We start from the raw sequence: 17,881 nt of genomic DNA on the forward strand, positions 1-17,881 counted from the left end.
ACATAGAAGCAAAACCATGGTAAATACTTCCAATTTACATTGCTTGAAGAGGAAGAGGAAGGCATGGTTGGGAAGGGTTGAGGGATGGAGGTAAGGGAAGGGCTCAGATTTTTGAAGGCATGGCTGGGGGATGGAGGTAAGGGGAGGGCTCTGTTTTGGGAAGCCATGGATGGGGATGCAGGTAAGGGAGAAAGGGAAGAGCTCTGTTTTTTTCCTATCTGTCAAGGTGTATATGGAACCCAAATTGGAGGGAACAACACTCTGGTTTGGCGCGAAAATGAAAGGGAGAAAAGTAAAAACCCATTTTTGCCCTTCAAACACCCACATGCACTGATGCACAACACGTGCTGTCTTTTGCTGTTCAAAATAGTGGATGGCGTTAGGGGGAGGACGAAATAGGAGGGTTTTGGATAGTTTGAGGATGAAGTAAATGATTTTGATAGTTCGAGGATGAAGTAGCAAAATGGATGATAGTTCCAGGGATGTTTTCATAAAAAACTGTAACATAAATGAGAAACAACTTTATTTATTGTTGAGCCTATGGTTGTGAGAATTCAGCTTTACTTTTTCATTCATCACAAGAAATTTCATTCATCACAAAATAAAAAGATAAAATCAGTACAATAAGCAAGAAAAGCATTGAGAGAGCCTTGAATAATTCAGCTTTGCTTTTACAGTGATTTGGGTATGCCACACCAAAGGTCCTCCATTTTTTTTTTTTGGGGGGGGGGGGGGGGGGGGGGGGGGGGGGGGGTTGGGTGGGGGTTTGGCGCTATTGAATTCTGTTTTTGGTTCACTTTATCTAGTTGGGCTCTTGTTCTGTGATTCTCTCTTCTTTTTTTCTTCCTTGAGCCTAGTAAAAGCTCCCCTTGAAACCATGGAAAATCTGAACCATTGAATCAATGGTTTATATGTATATTAATTAAACTCTACCAATAGGAGTCAATGAGAAAATTTGAACCATTAACTAGATAAAGTGTGAACCAAAGGTGGAGCTTGAGCAAGCGTGCTTGCTTGTTTTATCTCAGGTTCTTCCTTATTGAGCTCTCCCGACCGTGAGGATAAGTCTGGGCTGGTGATCTTCCTCATTTGGTAGTTCTCTAGGAAAGCGGAATTTAATTAATTTGGAGACGTTAGGCCTTGACTTTAATGGCTTAAGGCTTGGGTTGTCCCTGCTATACAATACTATTATCCTGACCAACAATTTTCACATAAAAACATACTCATATTCTGTTTCTGTTTCTGTGCTGACTGAATTCAATGAATTTCATTCCTTGTTCCGGGTCTTGCTCGCTTATGTAATATGATGACACCACCTTGTACTGATTTGCAACAAACTGGAGTGGTAACAATTGTTAAAATGAGTAGAGGACCTGTGGGCTGACAATGGCTCTTATGAAAAAAATTAGGGGTACACCATTTGGTGTACACCAAATATGCATAAGGTTGTGTGGGGCCACCTCGAGTGTCACAAAAATAATCGGAGCTGTTCAATTTGTTTAAAGCATGTTTTTAAAAATTCCTACAAAAAAAAAAAAAAAACTCATGCAGATATCAATAAGGGCTTGATTGATTTTCGTCCTTAAATTCGCATGGCCAAAATTGATCAAGTCCTTATCAATACCCGAATAAGCTGATTTTCTTACAAGAACCCTTAAAAAAATATCTTAAAAAGACAGCCCTGACCGTTAGTTTGACACCCAAAAAAAATCTCATGCAATCTGTTATATATTTGGTGTACACCAAATAATGTAGCCATAGTCGGGTTTTCCATATAAACAACGTTTAAATACCTGGACGATGTAGAGACATGGATTTTTGTCTACATTCAAAATCATTCATTGCCCGTACTGAAGAATCAAAATTTGTAATGTCAGAGCCGAAACTTGGACCATAGATTTTGACGGGTTTGGTAGTGCTGCTGTGCTGGCCGGTACGGGTGAAAGATAACATGCCGTCGTAATGCTTACTATCATTCTTATGGGCGAGATTATCTACTCCAGAGGCGGCCCAATTAACCTCATCGGAAGCTGAAATTAAAGTTTGAATATGAGTTGGAGTATTGATTGATGTTAAACTTTTTAATATAAAATATACTTTGTTTTTATCACTCCGGACACAAGGATTTTTTTAAGAGGCATTTTACTATTTTATTATCCAATTGAGGTAGTTTTAAATTTACACTATATTTAAGCAGCTCAAATCTTCGCAATTCAATCGAAGAATGAGAGTTTCGCACGATAAGCCCGTGCGGAATCCTTCACTGGAAATATAGTCTACCCACACAATTTTTGACACTCCATCTCAGCCATACAAATCAAGGGCTGCGAGTAAACCACTTAAATGAGAACACCCACGTAACCTCACCTAATCTCTCTCCCCCTCTCTCTCTCCCCACGGTCTTTCACGAATACCCCCGGATCTCAGGACCTCCATCTCCGGCGAGGGACCTCATCGGTGATTCCATCTCCGGCGATGGAGATGGAAGTCCGAGAAAAAAGGTTCGAGGAAGAATTGATGAGGTATTACAGATCTTTGCATAAAGAGGAGAAGAAGAAGAAAGTCTGGTATTCCTCCACCATCACCACCGTTGGCCGGTCGACTTTGGTTCCACGGACGTTTTCCACTTCGAAGGGACCGACCAGCTTTGTCCCTCTTTTTTGCTGCTCCGAAATAGCTTAGTCTTCACTTGTCCCTCTGCCGAACATAAATCGAATTGGAAATTGCAATGCACAAATGGAAATTGCAATACCAGTTCAGTTGGATCTAAATGGAAATTGCAATATCATAATCATTTTCACCATCTTTTAATTGTTTGCATATTTGTCCAAATGTTGAATCGGCAACTTTCCCCATCTTTTTAATTGTTCAATTTGTTCAAAATAGAGGGGCCGAGAGTGGTAATGGTGGAGGATGAGATCGGCGACGGCGGAGGGGCAAATATTTGGTCGAGACCGGTGGTAATGGTTTTCGATATATTTTGTCCGACGGTGGTAATTGTTTGCAGATTTTTCCAATCTTATCAGAATCATTTTCCCCATCTGGGTATGGTGGTGGTGGTTAGGGTTTGGTTGTAGGGGTGTGGGATTCTGTGAAAATAGAGGCGACGAAGAGGGAGGGAGAGATTAGGTGTAAGTGAGATAGAGGAAAGGGAGTACAATTAAATCTCAGCCCTTGATTTGTATGGCTGAGATGGAGTGTCAAATTTTGTGTCAAAAATTGTATAGGTAGAACCGGCCCCTATATATACAGAGAGAGAGAGAGTGTCTGTGTGTGTTCCCTTCTTATAAGGAACTTATTGATCCTGATCGAATTTCGATAATCCGAGCCGCTCAATGTGATCAGAATGTGATTTTAAGAGTTATCGCGAGAAATTGTTAAAAAAAATGATCGGGGCTTCATCCAAATAGTTCCAAACAGATTTTTATTAAACGATTCAAAAAAAAAAAAAACTACTCAAATCAAGTCCTTTCCGGTTATTTTTTTGAAAATTTCTCGCGAATATCCTTAAAAATCACGTTCTGATCACGTTGAGCGGCTCGGACCATCGAAATCCGATCGGAAAAGGCAAGAAATGGGGAGGTCCGCTTATAAGGTCCTTATCTTAAGGTCTATATATATATATATATATATATATATATATATATATATATATATATATATATACACACACTCACACACACACACAGTCCGGATCAAGTCCACACCCTTACGGTCCGCACCCGTCCGCACCTCCTCTTTCCCGATTGAATTTCGATGATTCGAGCCGCTCAATGTGTTCAGAACATGATTTTAAGGGTATCCGCGAGAAATCAGCAAAAAAAATGACTGGGAAGGGCTTGATCTGAGCAGTTTTTTTCTGAACCGTTCAGAAAAAAACTGCTCAGATCAAGCCCTTCCCGGTCATTTTTTTTGTTGATTTCACGCGGGTACCCTTAAAATCACATTCTGATCACATTGAGCGGCTCGGATCATTGAAATTCAATCGAAAAATGTGAAAAATGGGGAGGTGCGGACCGGAGCTCCGGTCCACACCTCCTAACCTGATCCTGACTGTATTTATATATGAATGAAAGTGAGGCCTCTCAAAATTAGAAACCCTAGGCATTAGCCTTAACGACCTAATCTTTGGTTGCCCCTGAAAACAAGGGAGCTAAAACCAATAATCTGTATAAACCAAAGTCTTATGGATTGGTATTATCATACTTAGATTGACTAGCATAGTAAAAAAAAAAAAAAAAAGAGAAATACTTAAGGTACTTCACATTATGTACGCATGTAATTTATAAAATGTTATGTCACCAACATCATATCGTTTGTAGTAAATGTTTTTTTTTTTTTTGGTAAGTAAAGTTTATTTCACCAAAAACACAAAGAGCTACAAAAAAAACACAGAGGCACACCTCTGGCTACTCAAACACTAAAAAGATAGGGGGCGACTATTCGGAGCCCACTATTTTCTCCCGTAGCCCGTTACTTCACATAGCCCATTTTCTTTAAAAAATAAAATTTTCTCCATATAACCCATTAAATGGACCTGATCTTCCCATTATACCATTCCCTTCTCAAAAATTACACTTTAACTCCTCCACCCATCCATCCAAATAGAAACCCTAAGCCAGTCCATCCATTTACGTCTACCACGCCATTTCTGTGTCCCACGACCTCCACCTCCATGGCCACCACCGCAGCCCCGCCACTCCTGCCGCCGTACCACCGCCTCAGGTGTCGTTCTCTCTCTCTCCCTCTCTCTGTTCTCCTCTCTCACTCTGTTCTTCTCTCTCTCTCTCTCTCTCTCTCTCTCTCTCTATTCTTCACCACTGCCACCACAGCCCACCCATTTACATACTAGTATTTGTGTAGAGATTTTGTATTTGTGTTTTCATTACGGGGAGAGTCCCCCTTTTATAGGCGTAAAAGGGGCCTCTGGTTACATCATGAAGCCTTCCGCTTACATCATAGTACAGTGCAACCATTATTATAGGTTACTATTACGTAGGACTATTTCTACAACTTCTGACTACTTAAGTTTACAGACTACTTTTACATTTATTACCTTCCTGACTTTTACCCCTCTCCGGAAAGAGGACAATACTACCACACTTTATATTACAGTACACACCAATAATATGATACAGGAGCAAACAGTAATAACCTATATTACGTAGGACTATTTCTACAACTTCTGACTACTTAAGTTTACAGACTACTTTTACATTTATTACCTTCCTGACTTTTACCCCTCTCCGGAAAGAGGACAATACTACCACACTTTATATTACAGTACACACCAATAATATGATACAGGAACAAACAGTAATCACCAATAATTTACATCACATAAAAGAGACAGCTGGTACGAGCACGTGATTGTCACTCTGGATCATCTGAACTACTTTCTTCATCTCTGTCAGTCAAGTGATACTGGGTCAAAAGATAGCGAATATTTTGGCGCCATTCTTCCGGATAAGCATCATTGAATTTCCAGTTTGCAGACTCATAATGGAGGAGAGATGAGGGAACGTCGGCAGGTGTTAATCCATTGAGTGAACACATTGTTTGAGTCATGACCAGATAATTTCCACTGTGGATCTCAATACTTGGGGACTCTTGATATGCTAAAAGGAATATAGTGTGATACTCATTTTTCCAGGTGATAGAACCATCAGGATCCTCTTAATCATTTTTTGCAAGATAACAAATTCCCTCTTCCTCGGAGAAGTGTTCTTTTTGCAAACTTGCCTAAAGCTCAAATTTTCTCAAAGTTTGACCTAAAAGCAGGTTTTTGGCAACTGGGCATCCATCCAGATGATCGTCCCAAAACTGGTTTCTGCATTCCAGATCACCACTTCCAGTGGTCAGTCATGCCTTTTGGATTGAAGACAGCTCCATCCTTGTTTCAAAAGGCCATGATTCGGGTATTTGCTCCAATTCTATCCTCAGCCCTTGTCTATATAGATGATATCCTACTTTTTTCTCCAGATATTGAGTCTCATGTTGTCTTACTACAAATTTTTCATTCCCTAGTCCAAACCCATGGTATCATGCTTTCAGAGAAAAAGATGTTTCTTGCTCAACCAGAAATTGATTTTTTAGGGATGCATATCTCTAAAGGTTAATATATCCTCCAGCCTCATATAGCCTCCCAACTGGATCATTTTTCAGATGAAAATCTCACAGTCAAACAAGTCCAACAGTTCCTTGGAATTGTTAACTATATGGCTGATTTTATTCCCAACCTGGCCCAATACCGAACTCCTCTCTCAGCTCTACTAAAGAAAACCCCTCCTCCTTGGTCAGCCCTTTGTACCAAAGCTGTAAAAGACCTCAAAGCCCTAACCAAAACTCTTCCTCCATTAGCCATACCTTCAGATGGAAAGAGAGTCCTTCAGACAGATGCCTCTGATCTATATTGGGGAGCAGTTCTTTTGGAAGAAAATTCAGATCAAAAGCGCAGAATTTGTGGATACAAGAGTGGTGCTTTCTCTCCAGCAGAGCTTCATTACCACTCTACCTACAAAGAAATTTTGGCAATCAAAAGGAGCATTGAGAAGTTTGAATTTCATCTAATCGGTCATCATTTCCTAATTGAGACTGATATGATGAGTTTTCCCAGCATGCTCAAGTTCAAACAAAAGCACCTTCCAAAGGCACAGTTACTCAGATGGGCAAATTGGTTTTTCAATTGGAGTTTTGATGCTGTTCACATAAAAGGAAAAACAAATGTCCTCCCTGATTTTTTATCAAGGCTCAAAAAAGAAATCAACCAGTTTTCCAAAACAAAACCACATCCCTTTGTTCCTGGTTGTTTTCCCATGATTTCCTGTTTCCATCCGATCAATTTTCCTGTCCACCTTCAGTGTCATCTTTTAGAGTTAACCCTTCTTTCTAGATGTGTCCAAATGTGTCAAAACCTTCAACATCTCTGTATTTTCAAGTATGGTCTTGATGAAGGTCCCATAAAAGGTCTACCCTTCCATCCTGTCTATCCTTTTCTCACTCAGTTTGAAGTTTCTTACCATAATACCTTTTATTTTAAAAAAGAAGCCTTTCTCCTCTTATGGTATTTAGTCGATGTGTATACTATAAATGTCTGTTTTAATAAATTAGCAGTCTTGGTTTATTTGGCTCATGCGACGTTCAATCAAGTCCAACGCCCAGAAGAGAGATTTCGGTAATTAGATCCCGTATTTGTGTAGAGATTTTGGTAATTAGATCTCGTATTTGTTTAGAAATTTTGGTAATTAGATCCTGAAATTGGTAGCCAAAAATGGTGAATGTTGAGATCTGTAAGCTTATATGTAGATGCCAGGATTTTTTTTTTTTTTTTTGTATCCTGTATTGGTGAATTGACTTTTGAATTGTTCATGGAGATTAAAAGGGTTTCCGAAAAAATCTAGTTTAAATTAGGATGAATCCGTAATAGATGACACTACACTAAAAACAGATTCTTATCCTTCCCTGCATATTGCACTTATGTAGCTTTCTAAGTTAATGCACTGGTAGGCTGGTAGCCTGTAGTTGTAGAGCTACGTATAATTTTATGAGAGAAAGCTTCTTACTTAACTATGACCATGTTTCACTGGTCGAACTAATAGTGTGGATATGCAGTTCAATAGGACGAATGGACTAATGGTGGGTTAGCAAGGGGATTACTAACATCAAATTCCTTTGGTATTGTATTCCTGACGAATTATTAATCTCTCGACTAGTTGTTGCATCTTGATGCCAGAAATGCGGTCCTCGCCTATTCTTAATTTGATCTCATGTCTAATCTGGCCAATCTAAGGGGCTCTAGCGTAAGTTTGTGCTTTCACGCAATTGTCAAAGGTAATGTCAGAAATACTATCATATGAATGGGTGCAAGTTATGGACTTTAGCCGATGGTATGGCTTTTGCTTGTTTATAACTCATAAGAAACTTGCTAGCTGGTAAGTAGCAGTTTTTTTGTCATTCGATGACGTCTTATGTTTAGTTAAAAGGCTTGTGGGGAAACATTTTTTGTTGCATTAATCAATGTTGGGTGTGGCCTTTGTAATTAGAGGATAATGTGATTCAACATTTCTCTTGGGCGAGGATCAACTCAAGATAAAAATCTCATTTGTTGACCTTCTTAAATGCTTGGTCTCGTTTTGGTTGCTCATATTACCAAGTGTTAGCAGGCTAACATTTATATCTCAATATTTTCATGATCAAAATGATGCAACCTTCTCATTAATTGAGTACCAAAATTAGTAGTAGCCAGCCATTTTTCTTGTTTTACTATAATAATTTTTCATTGTCATCCCTTGCTATGAAATGGAATTTAATATCTTGAGGATTGTTTAGGGAGGATTAATATTTTTTTCCAAGGGTGCTGAGTTTTTTTGTTTTACAGCTGGAGCAAGCTGACCCAACCCTAATTGTCTTCCTTTTTTCGTTCTTGTTATTTTGTGTGTCACGTTGCGTAGTTGCTTTAAGACTATGCTTGTTCAGTTATTTACCATTTCCACAAGGTCTTATTGGCATTCTTAATTTTTGTTGCCTTTTCGGACTTCTAAATTTGTATTATTGTTATTATATGCAGGTTATTATGCGTCCACCGCATGGAGTTCGAGGCCGAGGTCGGGCCCGGGGCCGAGGTGTCCTCCACGACGAGTCTGAGGTTGCTGAGGTAAGCAGCTTTCAATAGTTGATTTTTCGAACGAAGTTTGACATTGCATGACCTTATTTGGAACAAGATGTACAATAGCTTAAGTCTTTGTCATAGACAAATTCTGCCATAGACAAATTCTGCCATCTTCCTTCATATTGTCTCATGTTTAACCAATTGATCTTTTTATTACATACCTCGGATCTTTTTATCATGAATGTTTGATGCTAGTTAATGTGTAGCATTCCTTGTTATGACTCATCGATAAGAGGGATAAGAGGGTATCGTTCCCTCTTTAAAGTATGTTTGAGCCACGTTGAAGTATGTTTGATGTTTGTTTATAATGGATGCGGGCATGATCCACCAAATTGATAAATAAGAACTGCCAACCAAACAAATTTTCTATACAAGTTCTGGGAAGCAAACAATACAAGGATCGCCTAGTTGATCCGTATTTGCTGTACTTCTGTTGGATTTATACTCATCTTCTTGATGTTATGTATGACATATAGGAGAGAGAGCAATGAACACTTTGTTGCAGTGAGCCGAATGAGTTTGAAAATGTTATTGAGTTTGCTTTGGACATTGGTTGTCTCTATTTGCATCACTTGTATCAATTGGAGGAAGTCTGAGTACGTTTTGACGACAACGGTTGAAAAGCTATAGAGTACTACTATGGAGTCATCATTTTTTCCTGCCATAAGCCATAGCTTACTGATAGTGCATGGTTTTATTGGCATTCTTACTTTTTGTTGCCTTTTCGGACTTCTAAATTTGTATTATTTTTATTATATGCAGGTTATTATGCATCCACCGTGTGGAGTTCGAGGCCGAGGTCGTGCCCTGTTGCTGTGAAGGAGGCCGAGCTACCCTAACCTGCTCCATCCTCAAGCAGTGTCGTTTGACATTTTGAATGTTATTTTATACTTGTTTTCTGTAAGTTGTGGTACTCAAAGTGTGGGAAAACGAGTCTTTTAATCAATGAAACATTCTAAATGTTGGATAGACACTCAAATGTTGCCTTGTATTTTCTGTAAATTGTGGTACTCATATTTGGGAAAAAAGATTCTTGTAATCAATGACACTTTGCTATTTTGGGCATTTTGTTTAGGTGAGCAGGGCAATAAATCCATGGAACACGATAGCCTCAGAGAGCCCACCTAACTGTTTGTTCTAAAAGAAGCATATTTCAACAGCCACATGATGAAATAGTATCAATGATTCAGTATCCAAGTGCTGAAATATTATAACAATTTTGGGTTGTAAATGCTGGAAAATTACAAAAATATCGATATGTAGCTACAGGAACATTACAATAACTTCGGAATGCAGATGATGAAATCAACCTGTGCTCAGTTAATTTCTTCACATCAACCCCATAATAAAATAAATGGCACAAAGAGCGAAACCAAACTCCATGGATGTGCTTAGTCAACAACATTGCAATGTAAAGCGTCAACATGATAACCATACATATAAAACAAAACTAATCTACGTCAAAGAACTCGGCGGTTGCTACATCACTTCATATTATGGCTTTAAACGCTTCTATTTGGGCAGAAAAAAGTGTCTCCCATTCCTTGGCCTGCTCCCATTTGGGCCACTAGACCTATGTGGCTGCCGTGCGCACTCACATTCTCCGTCGTTAACTCCGGTGCTATGGTCACTGGACCTATGTGACTGCCATGCGTTGAAGTATCACCCTGAAGAAAGTATCAAAAATTCAAAAATCCATTAAAACAAGTTTTCTACCTCTCGGGATTCAGTCAGTGAATGTCGAAAATACATAGAATTCGGTATATAACTGTTGAACATAAGTATCACTTTCGGTAACCACATGTCGAAAATATGTACAAAATTCGGTAACCAATTGCCGAACTATGTATATGAAAATCATACATAACATTTCAGTAAGTAGCTATTAAAAACAAGATTATATTTCGGTAACTACACGTCGAAAATATGTTCAAACTTCGGTAAACAACAACCGAATCACTATATACGAAAATCATATATACATTTCGGTAAATAGCTGTTAAAAAATAATTATATTTCGGTAACTACATATCTAAAATATGTTCAAACTTCGGTAAACAACTGTCGAACTATCTATATAGGAAAAATCATACATACATTTTGGTAAATTGCTGTTAAAAACAAGATTATATTTCGGTAAATTCATGTTGAAAATATGTTCAACTATCGGTAACCAACTGCCGAACTTAATACTATATAGGAAAATCATACATACATTTCGGTAAATAGTTGTTGAAAACAAGATTATATTTTGGTAATTACATGTCGGAAATGCATACAACAAAAATAAGAAACATATATTTCGGTAATTGGATGCTGAAAATGTATCTCAATTTCGGTAACTAACTGTCGAGTATGGTAATATTTTACAGTGGTTAGCTACTGAAATTACAGTGGTTATTCTATTCAAACCAGAAACATCGAAAACCCTCGTAAAACTGGGTTTTGTAAATCCAGACGCCACAATAACAAAGCAGAGGCTATTGTCAACGGAAAACTTACCTCCTCACGTGGCTTCCAAGATATAATGTCCATCACAGTATCTTTCTTCTCATCTGCCATCATATGGTTGCTAATAGAATTTGATTCAATTTCAAAATCCAATCATACAAGGGGGTCAAAAAATGAATCAATGGAAGGACTTGAACCTTCCATTGATACAATATTTGGTCCTTGCTCCTCTTCCATTGAAAAATTTGAGAGAGAGGAGAAAAGAGAATGATGATTTAGAGATAAAGGAGAAAATAAGATGAACAGTAGAAAGCCGAAGATGAAGAACATGAGGTCTGTGTCTGTTTTTTTCTTTTAAAACCTGAATGATGATTTTGAGGGGGAAGGGGGTAGTGGATAATTTAGGGGTTTTGATCATAAGGGCATATAAGTCAATTCATGTGTAGGTATAAGGGTAAGTAGGTCATTCTACATTAGGGGGTCATGTAGTAATTAGTTAAAAAATTTTAACGGGCTATGGGAGAAAATACGGGGCTGCGAATAGCAGCTCCCAAAAGATAATTAGCAAACCCCCAACCCTTCCAAACTACAGAATACTGTCTAGCATTGTTAAAAAAATTTCTCTAGAATCAAGAAGCCATTTGTCACACAAATCTCGATTCTGGGCCATAAACTTCACAGAGGTCGACCATGAGCTCAATTTAGCTCTGATAGCAGTAAAGATCGAATCAGTACGTACAGTCAGTTTAGTAAATGTTATGAGGACACTCGGCCTACATACAAAAAGTCTAGAGACCAGGAATGCCACCCACGACCCAACCCATGACGCTGACGTGGCGGGTGGGTCCCATGCCACATCAGCAACAGCCCAAAAATAAATAAAAAAATACTGAATTTTTTTCGTCCCCTGATCTGGTTCTGTTTTGCAGAGAGACTTCCCTGGCACCGGAGATAGAAGAAGGTCGACCCACCAGGGCCACCACCATCGGCAACTCCCACCACTGCCGGCGTCTACCACTGAAAACCCAAAATTAAAAAAAAAATGAAAAATCAATTCTCCCAACCCCCATCTCTGGTTCATGGAGAGAGAGAGGGAGGGAGGACGAGAAGTCAACACCCATCGCCACCGGCAACTCCCACCACCACCACCGGATTCACCTCCGGCAACCAACGTCCTCGCCGCTCATCACCTGTGTCGGTCCACCCCGTCCTCTCCTCCTACCTCTACTGTTGCCGCTGCGCCTCCACTCCCACCAGCCGCCGCCGCCGATTCCACCCAAACTCAAATTTCGGCCTCCCAATTCCAGTCCCCACCCCAGATCATGCAATTTATATTTCTGAAATTGTTTAGTGGGTGTTCCAAACTCAAATTTTCTACAACTTTTATGAAATTTGTTTTTCTTTTGCAGGAGATCGTTTGGGTGGAATCGGCGGCAGCGGCGGGGGCGGGTGCGAGTGGGACCAGTGGGTTATGGATGGGCGAGTGGAGAAGGTCTGAGGGAAGGTGGGGGGCGTCCATGGGAGTTGGTGAAGAGGGAGGAGAGAGAATCAAATTTGGGTTTTTTGTTTTTTTTTTCAGCTGTTGATGTGGGCCCATCCCGCCACGTCAGCGGTCATGGGTTGGATCATGGGTTGATTTCTTGGTTTGTAGACTCACTCGCCTACATAATAAGTGATTTTGAAATGCTATACCCTTCTAAATACTGTTATGCATCACATGGTAAAAATATATATCTTATGCCTTCTAATTCATGGAACTAACTTTGTTATGTTATTTGTGATTTTTTGTTATGCCTTCTAATTCGTGGTAATGACTTTGTTACAGGAAGAGAGCAATGTGGCCAAGTAGCCGATTAGGGGCTTTTCCGTTGGGGAAAGGTTGCGGACGCAAGACCTTTAAAAGAACTAAAATTATGAGATGAAAGGAATGAACACTGTAATTTGTGATAGGTTGAAAACTGAGTACTCAAGTTCATTAACCATCTACCCCAGCCATGAGATTAAGGAGAAAATATTAGTTTCCATATAACCAACATTAGCGGCGGAGGGAGTACGTGCACACTGGGGGCACGTGCCCCCACTGGCCACTGCAATGTTCATTTTTCCCATTCAAATACTACTTCAAGTAATTTGCACCTTAATTTTAACACATCTATTTCACATTTTAAACATTGCGTTTTCTTTCTTCAAAATGCAATACCTTCTTCAAAATATTACACATTAATATCTCTAGACCAACATAAGTACAATAATGGGCTTGTTTACGTATCATTTGTCCATCGATCCTTTATAGAAAGAGGCCATTATGTTGCTCGATCTTTTAATCTTCTCATCTAAAATTCAAAAAAATTAATCTTTTAAGGTAAATTTGCAAAAAGTGTACTAAATTAAAGATGATTCATGTTTTCAAATGATAAACACAATTAACCAAGACAAACTAAAGGGGACATATTGGATTTGTTCTTGTTGTTGGGTATTGAAATTTTTTTTGTCTTGAAATTGTGCTTAACAGGTGCTCCCACTAATATTATTTTCTGGGACGCTCCACTGCCAATACGACTTCAAAATACATGAAATACTGGAAAGTTTCTAGCTAGGCATATGACCAAGGGGGTCCAAAATAATGGAGGAATGAAGATGGGATGAGTCCCCACAGATCGCTCTAGTACATATATATATATTCTTCCACCAGCTATATGCATGTGGCACCCCCCTAGTGTGCTTTAGCTGTATCCACTATTGACATATATATGCATCAAGTGTTTTTGAAATCGTTTTCAGACCAAGTCCTGGAATATATCTAGATGTCTCTCTGTATTGGTTGTGGCCTGCAGGCCTGGGGGGTCAGGGGTGGTTGTAGATTGTGATGTTCCTTTCCTTTTTTGGCAAACTAATCTCGCTGTTTGCTAGCAGGACCACCCTATTAAAATTAATTAATAGATGCCAAAAAGACGGTAATGAGTAAATTTGACAGCATAGAGACTTTTTTGATGCGCATGTTATTTGGCGCTCTGGCAATCGATATAGTCATTGTGAATTTTGTAACTACTACTTCACGATAACGGTGATACATGCAACATGGTAAAGACATTATGTCACGGCTGTATAAGTACAGTTGTTTCTCCAAAGTGCGAACTGGATGGAAATGGGACAAAAACACAGGTTCTTTCTCAGTTCATGACTCCTGGTCTTCGAAATGGGAGGATATATTTGGCAATCAGAATGTCATCAGTCCTCAATGCATGCTCATTTGGAAAAACATTATTAGTCCCCTAACATAATTTGGGTTCATTGGTCTAGCTAGGCCTTTGTTTGACAGGTGTGGCGCCTGACCTCCCACGTCTAATTTGTGCTTGCAAATAGAAAAAAAGGGTATGCTTTTAAGATCGTGGGATGTCCACGCGAGCACATCTTTTGACTCTTGGCTTCTTCAAGAAGTTATCCATTCCCAGCGAGAATTGAACCGATTCGCTTCCGGCTTGGCTTGTAGCTGTACTTGTGTAGTGGTCGGCCTTCCTACACGCACGCGCCCGCCAGGATGCCTCCTTGGTTCGGGATCTTCACTTGGCAAGCCATTCAAGGTTAAAATAGCCGCTGCGGCGCTGCCTCTGAGCTCATGATCAAAAGACACATCTCCCTCCAAGGAGAAAAAGTAGTGGGACTATGTCCTTTGTGTGGTGTAGCTATTAAAACTGCTCAATATCATGGAGGGTGGTTAATTTGGTCTAAAGTTCTCAACTGGTGGGGTCTGGAATGGGTATGCATGCCACTATGCCCAGAGTCAGCATATGATCTGCTTTGCTGGTGGATGGTTAATAGATTCAAGAATGTGGGAAAATCATGTTGGGAAGCATGTTTCTTTGCCACTATTTGGGCCATTTGGTTGGGTAGAAATGAGAACGTTTTCACAGGCTCAAATTTTGACATCTCAGAAGTAAGTGACTCCATCAAAACCAAGGTTGCGCAACCTGAAAGACTAGTCTGTGGAGGACTTTAATTAATTAGTAGGAGTCTTCAGGGTATTAGAAAGCTTAAGGTGATCGAGAAATCATTTTAAAGTATGAAGCTGCTTCCTTGATCTCCAATTGTGGTGCTTCTTGGTTTCCTTTGGTTGGAAGCTTTCCTTCAAGCTGTGAAGGTATATGATGATTTGAAGTCGATTATGGATTTAGCCTTGATCTTGGGCATGCTTGGCATGATTTGGTCTGCTTGATCTGGTGATGGTTGCTCGGGCCAGATTTCTTGGGGAAGGTTTTGGATGATCACTAGCTGCTGCTGTTGTTCAGTAACTTTGGATGCTAGCTGATGTTTTGTTTGGTTTCTTCTGTTCTTCTTGTTGTAACTCGTTTGGGTTGGCTAGCTCTTTGCCACCCCTTCTTTTTTGGGTTTTTGGTTCGGCATATGATTCCCCGGGACATAAGTGCCAACCTAGTTCGATCCATGCTCTTGGTTGTGATGCTGTCTTGTCCATTATCCTGTTAATATTTGTGGGCAATTGTTCTTCATTGATAATGAAAGACCCTATGCTTCATCTAGGTTTATAGATTTGTTATGTTTTAATCTCTTATAATAACAATCAATATTCAACCATAAAGGAATAGAAAGCAACCAAACAATGAATGTAACGATATACATAAAATTCTCAAGCCTTTCAAAATACTTACAGAAATCCACTGGAAGACAACTCAAGTAGTTGAATCAAATTTTGTAATAACTTCTTGGAGTTATGCTTGTTGCTCAATGATCCACTGATCTTCTTTTTACTCCAAGATTCAGGCCAAAGACCGCCTTTAATGTATCCCGAGGTTAGACGGGGACAACTATCTCATATGCGGTAGTCACAAAACCCTAATAAGCCACCTATTTATAAACTGCAGTAATCTCCACCTTACTAAAGATACATTCAATACAAATAATATTGATTTCCTTCCACTTCTTAAATTTATCGACACTCTAAAAATAAAATAAAAAATAAATTACAACTTGATAAACGGGGATACAATTAAATGCATGTGTGTTTTATCTTGAAATTGTCAACAAATAGAGACAGCTGCATTTGGTTATTAATTAGTCATCACTCATATCCGCTCTTGTAATTGTCCGCAATTAAGCAGCAATTGCCTAGGTGAATTGGTATGTGAAATTACCTTCTTGCCCTCCTTCAAAAAAAAAATTGTCCGCAATTAAGCTATTAGCAAGCGAAATAATTACCAAATATCATCGAGCCTTTGAATGGAAATTAAATTATTTGTACTTGTGCTATATATCAGCTCGGAATAAAATTTTAAATTTATCATGCACGTACACAGAGGAGCAAATCCACCTGAGTATTTAGGGTTACAATACCACTTTTGTGGCTGAAATGCACCAAATATCTTATCTCTTAAATTTATATTGAAGCAATACACTCTGATATATGTATCTTGTAGGCAATTTATTTTTGCCTTTCAGACAACAAATATTATATGCATCCTCTTACCAAATTTACCCTTATTTTTTTTTCGTATTATGAGATTGGCAAGAAGATGTAGTTTAATTAACGTGAGTGAGGAGCTCTCCTTCAAGGGATATATCCCCCGTGACCCCCACCTTCTCCACTCCCACTACCTCCCCCATATCCGGCGTCATGTTCGCCTCCACCACCGAAGCCGCCTCCACCACCAGAGCCACCGCCACCGCCACCGCCACCACCATATCCACCTGCACCACCATATCCACTTGCATGGGCTCCTCCTGCACCACCGCCCGCGCCCCCTCCGCTACCATATCCACTCCCTCCTGCTCCTCCCGCACCATGACCTCCTCCACCACCACCACCGCTGCCACCACCACCGCCACCACCGGCGCCTCCACCAGCACCATATCCGCCACCACTGCCAGCTCCTTCGCCGTAACCTCCTCCATGAGCTCCTCCTGCTCCACCACCGCCACCGCCACCGCCACTTCCGCCACCTCCACCGTATCCACCTCCATGTTGGCCACCAGCGCCATATCCAGCTCCACCTCCTTCACCACTTCCACTTCCATATCCAGCCCCATGCTCTCCTCCAGCACCACCGCCTCCTCCTCCTCCAGCACCACTGCCACCACCGCCTCCTCCTCCTCCACCACCACTGCCACCACCACCACCTCCTCCAACACCTCCACCAGCACCACCACCTACGCCGGTTCCACTACCTCCTCCATAGGTAGCAAGTTCATGTTCACCTACACCACCATATCCGCCAACATAGCCTTCAAGGGTGAGGAGGGCTCTAGTTGCAGAACAGATCCCCAAGCCTAGCAACACAAAGAAAACAATGCTCAAAACTTTGTGGGTGGCCATGGGATCTAATTATGTTTAAGACCCTTCATCAAATGGTGGGTATTTATAGGCTTCTTAAGAGGGGTCCAAAAGCGCGTATTTGCACACAGAGTGGTTGAAGCACATGCAGCACAGACAAGTGTTGAGACCGGCCATACAATTACAATGTGGTCCACTGTGCTCTCATCACTTACACTAGTCCGCGGTCCTTTAGTGTGATTTTGCTGTCAACCATACTTCTCCATCTTCACATTTTGGTATACGTACTCCTAAATCAATCTATATTAATTTGTAGGCTATAGCCAAAGTCTTGTATTCCCTTCGTCCCTTTTTAAGTGTCTTGTTTCGTAATTGCAACTTATTAAAAAGATATCATTATTATACATTTCGCATCAATTTTTTTCTCCATTTTTCCTATTTACCAATCATTATTACACTTTTACTCATTAACTTTTCAA

At 40.1% G+C, this 17,881-nt stretch overlaps 1 protein-coding gene across 7 annotated transcripts; it reads right to left on the reverse strand.

Moving 5' to 3' along the window:
• Positions 1 to 16,383: 16,383 nt before the first annotated feature.
• Positions 16,384 to 17,473, reverse strand: LOC131333708 (glycine-rich cell wall structural protein 1.8). Of its 7 annotated transcripts, none has more exons than XM_058368401.1 (2): positions 17,249 to 17,473; positions 16,384 to 17,212 (listed from the first exon to the last, which is right to left on the reverse strand). In XM_058368401.1, the coding sequence occupies exons 1-2, from the start codon at positions 17,442 to 17,444 to the stop codon at positions 16,680 to 16,682; spliced, it is 729 nt and encodes a 242-aa protein (XP_058224384.1). In that variant the 5' UTR covers positions 17,445 to 17,473; the 3' UTR covers positions 16,384 to 16,679. The 7 variants fall into 7 exon arrangements, with proteins under 7 accessions (XP_058224384.1, XP_058224381.1, XP_058224380.1 ...); XM_058368398.1 differs by having other exon boundaries at positions 16,384 to 17,215; XM_058368397.1 differs by having other exon boundaries at positions 17,246 to 17,473.
• Between the last annotated feature and the right edge of the window lie 408 nt (positions 17,474 to 17,881).

The sequence above is a fragment of the Rhododendron vialii genome, chromosome 7a (genome assembly GCF_030253575.1).
Source record: "Rhododendron vialii isolate Sample 1 chromosome 7a, ASM3025357v1".
Taxonomy (NCBI): Eukaryota; Viridiplantae; Streptophyta; class Magnoliopsida; order Ericales; family Ericaceae; genus Rhododendron; species Rhododendron vialii.

Coding starts and splice junctions, on each gene's coding strand:
- LOC131333708 (XM_058368395.1), bottom strand. CDS start 17,444: ATGGCCACCCACAAAGTTTTGAGCATTGTTTTCTTTGTGTTGCTAGGC.